Source organism: Salmo trutta, chromosome 10 (genome assembly GCF_901001165.1).
Source record: "Salmo trutta chromosome 10, fSalTru1.1, whole genome shotgun sequence".
NCBI classification, from domain to species: domain Eukaryota; kingdom Metazoa; phylum Chordata; class Actinopteri; order Salmoniformes; family Salmonidae; genus Salmo; species Salmo trutta.
Window position 1 is genome coordinate 35,831,186 of NC_042966.1, and position 9,700 is coordinate 35,840,885.

The window sequence follows — 9,700 nt, forward strand, 5'->3', positions numbered from 1 at the left end:
AATCCATCAGTTCCTGGGACCAATCAGACAGTCTAGAATGGATTTCCATTCAAGAACTCCTTGAGAAAGTACTCAGATCCATGCTCAATGAGGGAGTTATTTTACACTGGCCCGGGTTGAAAAGGCCCATCATGTCATAGGGCAAAAGTGATGGAGGAGCACCCTTCTCAAATCAAACCGTTATTTACGCCATTGTTCCATGTTGTCAACGAGGCAGCATGTTGCATTGTCCAGAAACATACATCTCTTTTCCACAAAATAAATGTTAGAGTTTTCTAACTAGTTTTCATTGGGAAGGCAGATAACCGTTTGTGTATATATATATATATATATATATATATATATATATATATATATATATATATATAAAAACGTTTTATACAAGTAAATTTGTATTATTATTCATTATTATACTGTATCTGTAACCCAAGTAAATTTTTATTATTATTTATTATCATACTGTATCTGTAACCCAAGTAAATTTGTATTATTATTTATTATTATACTGTATCTCTAGCCTAGGCCTACTATGTTATGTTTGTAAAACATTTTCACCATTTATTTAAGAGGACCACAATTTTTTTTGTTATCGTTTCATCCTTGATGATTTGAAATGCATTATCAAGATGTGTGGTTGTATTGTGTTTTAAATGATCAAATACACTCTATCTATCTATCTATCTATCTATCTATCTATCTATCTATCTATCTATCTATCTATCAAAGCTATCACGTTTGCATAGGAAAACACTGAATCCTACTAATTACTACACGTGCTTAATTACATCACTTTTGTTTTGAGCTGACTTCTCAGGTCGTACAGAGCCGGGCACCTGCCCCATGCCCGGGAGTCAGCCCGGTTCCAAATCGAATGCAATCAACTTTCTGTCGGTGCCAAACACGCCTACACGGGCGCCCGGGCGAGATTAATCGAACCCCCTCAATGTGGAGAAAAAACTACGTCCGTAGGCGTGGCGTTGCGTTCGGCCGGAGCAGGCGGGCGGGCGGGCGGGCAAAGAGAATAGGAAAACTTTTAACCCAGGGCTCGAGCGCTTACCGCTGGACGAATCGTCACCGAGAGGGGAGGAGTCCATCCTTCAGCAGCCTTAAAAGCTGCCTAATCACAGAGAAATGATAACGCGCCCAACAGATAGAAACGTGCAACGACTAAAAGTGAAGGTCACACACTTGTTTTTTCCCTGCGAGGGACTACTAGCGCCTGGGGCTCAGGACCTGCGGGTTTCTTCCGTTATTTGGTCTTGGTTAACGGTCATTGTAGCCGTTGACACATAGCCTACCCACACAGACACACACCTACAGCCCACTCGGCGAAATTCACTCTCTATACGGGCATTTCACCCCCCCCCCGCATTTCAAAAGACGGTAAACAACGGAGACAGCGGGAGAAAATGCCGTTATCAATTAACGGCGTCCTCTGCACCCTGACGGTGCTGATTCTGTGGCAGGCGGAGAAGCTCGTTGAAGCGTGCAGCTGCGCCCCGGTGCACCCACAACAGGCGTTCTGTAACGCGGACGTAGGTGAGTATAGACCGGCAACGGCTACGCCCTCACGTGCACATGTTGTTTCTCTACTACAGCCTCTGTCAAGAGGTCTGGTCCTTCATGACAGGTAGTGGTGTGTCTGTCGCTACACTGGTGGCAGCGGTGGGATAAGTTAGTTGGTCACTTATGCAGTCTCTCAGGCTTATGCCTATACATATGATGGACGTGTCAGTTTGTACGTTCACATTGTAGTTTGTTCGTTCATACTGTAACTTGTTAATGTAGGTGATATGGTGCCATTTGGGATGTAAACAAAGTGTATTCTTTACTTATTCATTTGCACACTTGCGGTTTCCTGTTGCTTGATACAACAGGAAATGTGTAACTGAGGTGGTTGGCTTTCATGATGATTAGTAACTTTGCCTGAGACCTGAAGGCTTGTCTCCACCTGACTATGCTGCAGCCATGTACAGTAAAACAGAGGACCAACACACAGTCCCCTATGAGTTTAGAGTGCTTTGGGATCTGCCTTGGGACTAGGAGAGCAGTCTGCCTTGTGGACGTGGCACAGCAAATAGAACATGAAGGAGAGGAAGGCATAAAGAGGGAGAGAGAGCAGGGGAAACTAGGATGGAATAAACAGGGTAGTATAAATTCTGCTTGAATCCCTCTGAACAAGTCTGTCACAGCAGTCTCTCTGTCTCTCTGTCTCTCTGTCTCTCTGTCTCTCTCTGTCTCTCTGTCTCTCTCTGTCTCTCTCTGTCTCTCTCTGTCTCTCCCCATCTCTCTCTCTCTCTCTCTCTCTCCCCCTCTCCTCTCTCTCTCTCTCTCTCTCCATCTCTCTCTCCTCTCTCTCCTCCCCATCTCTCTCCTCTCTCTCTCTCTCCTCCCTCTCTCTCTCTCTCTCCTCTCTCCTCCATCTCTCTCTCTCTCTCTCTCCTCTCTCTCTCTCTCTCTCTCTCTCTCTCTCTTCTCTCTCTCCTCTCTCTCTCTCTCTCTCTCTCATCTCTCTCCTCTCCTCTCTCTCTCTCTCTCTCTCTCTCTCCATCTCTCTCTCTCTCTCCCCATCTCTCTCTCTCTCTCTTTCTCTTTCTCTTTCTCTCTCGCTCTCTTTGGGGTGTAGTTGTGAGGAATGACAGGAATCTTTCTGGGGTTTTCCTGCTCTGCACCGACCTAATGTAGCAGGATGGCAAAACAGACGCACACATCACTTCAAAGAGACTGAGTGTAACGCCCAAGACTGCACAGACGTACAGTACACACCACTGGGATGTATAGCCTTCTCTCAGTTACATACGAATATGTCCATCTGGCAGTGTATGACATCTGGCTGTCAGTTCTGGGTACTCAAAAGGAAAAAGTAATAAAAGTCAAGGACCTCTCAGAAATATACATGGTATCCATGAGAATAGGGAGACACAGACTTGACTGACTTACAGGGTGGGATCCTCTGACTTTGTCAACATTGTTCACTCCTCTTCAGAAGTCATCTCCTTCCTGGTCATTCTAATCAGTGACTATGCATACCTACAAGTACCTCTTGGTGTAGCAGTCCCACTAAGTTTAGGGCTCCCGAGTGGCGCAAAGGTCTAAGGCACTACAGACCCTGGTTCGATTCCAGGCTGTATCACAACTGCCAGTGATTGGGAGTCCCATAAGGCGGCGCACAATTGGCCCAGCGTCGTCCGGGTTTGGCCGTGGTAGGCCGTCATTGTAAATAAGAATTTGTTCTTAACCGACTTGCCTAGTTAAATAAAGGTTTAAATAACATTTTAAAATGAGCTCATCGACATAAGTTAATTTTCAGAGAGGCCAAGAATATGCTTAAGCTAAGCTCCCATCTATACTCTGAGGAAATGAGATGTCTGTGTACTAAGCCAATAGACAGAACAGAGCCTGTAGGCCACAGAGGCGTGACATTAACAGCTATGTGATGAACATTTACCCTAGCCCGTCTACTCCAGGGGAGAATGACCGCCCCCTCTCATAAAGACATGGAAGTCCAAGGCCAACCGGTACTGCAGGCATTGTTTGCAGAAGACATTATCCCCCATTTATAGTGAAAGGGGGGTGGAAGGCAGGCCAATCTTCATGTAAATGCATATCTCAAAGACGGTGACAATACCAATAATTGCTTCTACTACACTAGATGTATGTCCTTGAACCAATTATTTTAAAATACCACACAGGATATAAGGATAATTTACAGTAGCTAATGGCAGCCTGCAGTACCCGGTCGGTCTTCAACTTGAGATGCTTAATGAGAGGGGGCAACACTGAGCTAGGCTGCAATGTCACTTCCTGGAGTAGCTCAAACTGTTATGTCTACATAAATATCCCAAATGAGACATCTTAACTGACTTTCTGGGCTTCAAAGGCACTATTGAGTCTTCACATAGGAATGAATGGTGTCACATGATCGATGGCTTTGTCCATTCATTTAGCGTGGTGGATAACGGAGCGGAGGGTTAGAGGAACTCAGGATGTGGTATGTGTTCATATGGGGGTTTTCGTGGAAAAATGTGTAGTTCTGGTGGTATGCATGTATAGGTTTTCTGCATAGCTATGGCGTGTAACCGACGTGAAATGGCTAGTCAGTTAGCGGTGGTTCGCGCTAATAGCTTTTCAATCGGTGACGTCACTCGCTCTGAGACTTGAAGTAGTTGCTCCCCTTGCTCTGCAAGGGCCGTGGCTTTTGTGGCGCGATGAGTAACGATGGGTAACGATGCTTCGTGGGTGACTGTTGTGTGCAGAGGGTCCCTGGTTCGAGCCCAGGTTGGGGCGAGGAAAGGGACGGAAGCTATACTGTTACATATGGTTGGCTTGAGGTGCATGAACCTCTCTGTCCTAAGTTTCTGCTCTCTTAACATGGCTGATCATATGACCTAGTTAAGTAGCAGGGGGGGAATGGAGCCTATTTAGGAAAACATGATTCCGGAAATGCCATTAAACAGGCAGCAGTCCCAAATCACAGAATCACTGTTTCCCTGAGCTGAGCGTGCTGTCTACCCTGTTCTATTCCCAGAGTCCTTGGTGCTCATTAGCTTCTGGGTCTGAATGAGGTCAGGAAACGAGAGGGGAAAAACTCCACAGGATTCAGGAGATCGAGCCAGCCAGGTATACTGCTGGCGCTCCGTGTGTTTGCATCACCCTCAGTGGGCTCCCTCTATGAACTTGGGGAGTGGTTACATGTGCAGAAAAGCATGCGACCTGGACCAGGGGAGAAATGAGGGAGTCGGACGTCAACTCTGCAGTGAACTCCTCCCATGTCTGCTTGTGTTCCACGCCAGAAAGGGAACCCGAGGGAACAGGGCAATGGCAGTCACCCCTGTGGAGTGTGTACATTTTATTTGTTCTCCTGTGAGTTTTACGTTCTTGCGTATTGCTCATATTTTCCCTTCCCATAGCTAAAGCATGATGTCGTTTGTGAGTCTTTTAAAACACAGGAACTACAGCTTATACTAGATCTGTCTTCTATCCTTCGGTGTCACTACATTTTGTCTCTTTCTCTCGATAATGTGCCTAAATCACAGCCTTGTGCTCTCACTGGCCGAAACATCTCTCCCTAATCATATGTGCTAACAAATCGTGATGTGATCTGGGGCATGAACATCTGGAATGTTACTGGCAGCTTGTTCACATCCTGAAACAGTCAAAACAACGAAGACTATTTTGACTCCCTGTATCGTTGGTTTACTGTGATGTAGGAACGTCAGGCTGCAGTAGAGGCTGTTCAGGCTGCCTGGGCACCATCTGCAGGTGGTTAACTAGATGTGGTGGGAGAAGGAATTCAAACAGAAGCTTTGTTTTCGGGACTTGTGTGTGTTGATGTCCTCTGATCCTGTCTCCCTGCAGTGATCCGAGCGGCGGTGGTGGGTGAGAAGGAGGTAGATACTGGGAATGATATCTACGGTAACCCCATCACCATGATACAGTATGACGTCAAACAGATCAAGGTGAGAATACATCCATGACCTCTAACCCCCTCTGACCTCTTTAACACGTCACCTGTGGATGTGTAAGATATGAGACTTGTGTTCATCTGACCTGTTGTAGATGTATAAGGGTCCTGACCAGGACATTGAGGAGATCTTCACTGCTCCGGTCTCCGCTGTGTGTGGCGTTACCTTTGATACCAGTGGCAAGAAGGATTACCTGATTTCAGGTGAGGATTGTCTGTTGGACCCTACCACACACTGATGGCATAGTTAATCTCCCTCCGCTCTGTGCTAGAAGTAGCCTGATCCCAGAGCTGTTTGTGTTGCCTTGCCTACTCTTACAGGCATTAGTGTTATAAGGAGTTGGCAAGACGGCACAAACAGATCTGTGATCAGGCTGTGCCAGAAGGTGCCGAGTGAGCACCACTGGAGCAGACATGGGCAAGACGTAAAGCGAGACACAGAGGGGCATTAGATCAATGCGTGCTCTGGTTTCCCTACTCATTCTCTCACACACACACAGCCTAATTACAGGGAACACCAGGCCAGGGACTGCTGAGGCTACTGTTTCCTCCTTTAGGATTCCCGATGGACCTTGGCATGGTGAAAACCATTTTCTGTAAGACTAGCCTTTCAATGACTCACCCCTCTCCTCATTCTACTCCTCACACCCTCTCCCTTTTCTAACCGCTGTCTGTCCCCATCTAAGGAAGGGAGGAAAAGAAAAGCATGTTTGATTTAGTGTTTCAGAACCACATTTCTGTTGCTGTTTTTTTTTTAAAGAGGACCTCTTCCCTGCCTTATGTTTTCTTCTGCAGGCAAGGTGGAGGCAGGTGAGAAGATGCATGTGACCCTGTGTGACTACATCACTCCCTGGGAGTCCATGAGCCACACTCAGAAGAAGAGTCTGACTCAGCTCTATCAGATGGGCTGTGACTGCAAGGTAGGGAGGTGGTGGGGAGCAGGGCAGGATGGGGATTTGGAGGAGGTTGTTTGGTAGGGAAACATCTCCTGTGACTTGTCTTAACCTGGTGTGTCTCTGTGTAGATTGTGCGCTGCCCCTCCCTGCCCTGTGCCATCTCCGCTCCAGAGGAGTGTCTGTGGACAGACCTGATGATGGAGAAGCAGGTGCATGGTCGCCAAGCCAACCACTATGCCTGCGTTAAGAGGGCCGACGGCTCCTGTTCCTGGTACCGCGGTAATGCTCCGCCCAAGAAGGAGTTCCTGGACATCGAGGACCCCTAGTCACTTCCTGCCAACACCCCCTTCCAGCTGCCCACTGCAAAGCCTGATTTTTAAGAAAAATAAATCTAAACAATTTAGTGAAATATTAGGAGAAAATAAGTTCTGTGTGGAAGGGCAAGATGAATATGATACACATAAAATATAACGAGGCAAAGCTGATTGATTTGAGCGAGATCGGTGAAATTGTTTACTGGTTCAAAAACAACTCCTAGCTACTACCCCCTTCTGTCTGCAGATCTGAAGGGACCTGCTGTATTTGTAGTATGGTGATGGCATACACAGGAGGTTGGTGGCACCATAATTGGAGAGGATTGGCTTGTTGTAATGGCTGGAACGGAATAAGTGATACCATTCCATTGACTCCATTCCAGACATTATGACTTGTCCTCCCCTCTGTATCCTCCTGGGTAATCGATCCACATAGCTCCCTGAATGTTTATTTTGTCAAATTGCTTACACATACTTGGTTCCTTCAGGTCAACAAACAGAAGGGTTAGAGGCTAGGGGAAGGAGCTAGACTGGCTCAGGGTGTTTGTAGAGATTTAGGGTCGTGAGACAGACTGGTCGAGTGATTTTTCACATCCCCCCCTGAGGCTGGCGTCAGGAGGACTGATTTTTTTAAACGATTGGTGTCTCAAATGGCACCCTATTCCCTATAGAGTGCACTACTTTTTTTTCTCTTTTTTTTACCAGCGCCCAGGTTAAGTAGTGCACTCTATAGGGAATAGGGTGCCATTTTGGACAGAACCCTTAAAGAGAAAGGTGCACTTGATATAACTCCTTTTGTGCACCTCCTGGGCAGAGAACTCACCGTTTGACCTACTGTATGGAATGGTTGCAAAAGGGAGAACTCTGCCTACCTGTTGGGCTGGGGGGGGGGGGGGGTCTAAATCAAGTGCAACTCTTTGCCCCTAAACTCCTTCCTCTCTCAAACTACCCAGGTTAGAACAACCCCATATCTATTCAATGATGGCTAGACAATGTTTCCTCATTCTGTTTGATCCAAGTTGCCTTTTTGTGTTTATCTCCTCTAGTTAAATGCTATTTGATGTTGCTTCTCATGCTCATGTTATCACCAATCAGATTGCTGGTGAGGTGGGGCTTCCCAGATTATTCTAATCGACATTTAGAAAGAAAATAGTTTAGTTTTTCTAAGTGATTGCGTTGGTTTTGTCTGTACTCTAAGCATCCCAGTCAGAGACAGATCTGTGAATAACATTTAAAACAACCTTCTAGGATGCGTGTCTCACCAGTCTGTGAAGTATGTCAGACGTTGATGGTATCTCATTTTACCCCTGCCCTTCCCCACTCTCCATAACCCTCACCCCTATGCCGCCCTCCCCTCGACGGTCTTTCTAGACTCAACACCCCCCCTCTGTCTCCACCCACTACCCCTTCTCTCCCTTGATGGCTATACAGCAGTGGAGGCTGGTGGTAGGAGCTATAGGCTCATTGTAATGGCTGGACTGGAATGAATGGAAGGGAGTTAAACGTGGTTTCCATATGTTTGACTCCATTCCAGTCATTACAATGAGTCTTTTCTCCTATAGCTGCTCCCACCAGCCTCCACTGCTGTATGGTACCATGCCTCATTGGAGGCTGGTGGGAGGAGTTACGCATATACTTTTGTATTTTTATAATTCTGTCAGAACTCAATTTTATACTTTTTGAAGAGGAATTTGAGTAGAGAGAACCGTGTGATTCTCTGTAGTGTTCTTAATATAGTACCCCAGACAGGAAGATGTGTGTCCCAAATGGCTCCCTATTCCATTACATAGTGCACTATATGGGCCTTGGTCAAAAGTAGCGCACTACATAGGAAATAGGGTGCCTTACGGGACACAACCAGACAGCCGCGTTCCAGGCAGTCTTAACTACAATCCGTTGCGCTGTGCAAGTGTTCAGATCTTACATTGTGGCAGGTAGCCTAGTGGTTAGCGCGTTGGACTAGTAACCGAAAGGTTGCAAGATCGAATCCCCGATGCCTGGAGAAGTGTGTAACCTCTCAGGAAACCATGTCAATAGGATATAGTGTCTTAGATGGACACATACTCCTAACATCTCAAAATAATGCTATATATATTCATTTGGATTGAAAGTATCAGAAGCATAATATAAGAGTGGGCTGTTTCCATTTTGATTACATTTTACATATAGATTGTTTCTCCCTATCAAGTCTCTTTAATAATAATAATAATAATAACGATGACGTGGTGAATGTCTTTCGCTGGGAGCACGCGAGAGAAAGAATCTCACTCCTAGCCACCTACTTGCAAGGAAGGCACTTGCATAGATCTAAAGAAGATTGGCTAGATAAACACAGACTTATCTTTCAGAAGGCAATGCCATATTTCTTCTACCTTATCCAAAGCTTTCTGATGTACACATGGTATGGAGGGGGGATTGGGTGTGTGGGAGAAAGGCAGAGTGAGATAAAAGGGTTGAGTTTGAATACATCCAGACTCTGCATGTTTAATCCTTTGTGGACGTTCAGTTGATGGACAAAAATATACAACAGTATTATCAAATAAAACCAAACCTTTTGAAATAACTTTCTCTGTGTGTCTGTGCTGCTGGTAGTTATCAATCCTTGGTTTAAATGAAGTGTTGCACCCAGTGGCGGCTGCTGAAGGGAGGATGGCTCATAATGTCTGGAAAGGAGTGAATGGCATCAAACAGTTGATTGCATTACCATGAGCCTATCCTCCCTAATTAAGTTGCCACCAACCTCCTGTGGTTACCTGACTGAAGGGTGCTGACTGAATAGAAAACAGCCTGCTTCCCAAATTGCACGGAGTACTTGAAGTACTTTGCCTGTTGAATGAACTTTCAAGTACAGGGATGGTAAATTTGGATTTGAGTATGCTTGACGTTGAGAATAAGGGATACCACATTTGAGATCTTAATGGTTTTGGGGCTGATTGTTATCCCTGCAGTGGTCAACAATGTGGCATTCTGAAGATCACTGCTTATTGGAAATGCATCACAATGAAAATGCTAACACCGATTTAAAA

The 9,700-nt window shown here is 45.8% G+C and overlaps 1 protein-coding gene across 1 annotated transcript; it reads left to right on the forward strand.

The window, feature by feature from the left end:
• Positions 1–1,043: 1,043 nt before the first annotated feature.
• On the forward strand, positions 1,044–9,237 carry LOC115201655 (metalloproteinase inhibitor 2-like). Its single transcript, XM_029765461.1, has 5 exons — positions 1,044–1,539; positions 5,359–5,459; positions 5,560–5,668; positions 6,260–6,384; positions 6,489–9,237. Exons 1-5 carry the CDS (start codon positions 1,410–1,412, stop codon positions 6,684–6,686), a joined length of 663 nt encoding a protein of 220 aa, XP_029621321.1. The 5' UTR covers positions 1,044–1,409; the 3' UTR covers positions 6,687–9,237.
• Positions 9,238–9,700: the final 463 nt, after the last annotated feature.

Bases quoted from the DNA above. Each gene is read 5' to 3' on its own strand.
- LOC115201655 (XM_029765461.1), top strand. From the start codon at position 1,410: ATGCCGTTATCAATTAACGGCGTCCTCTGCACCCTGACGGTGCTGATT. The intron at 5,460-5,559 runs GTGAGAATACAT...GACCTGTTGTAG, and splicing joins ATGACGTCAAACAGATCAAG to ATGTATAAGGGTCCTGACCA. The intron at 6,385-6,488 runs GTAGGGAGGTGG...GTCTCTGTGTAG, and splicing joins AGATGGGCTGTGACTGCAAG to ATTGTGCGCTGCCCCTCCCT.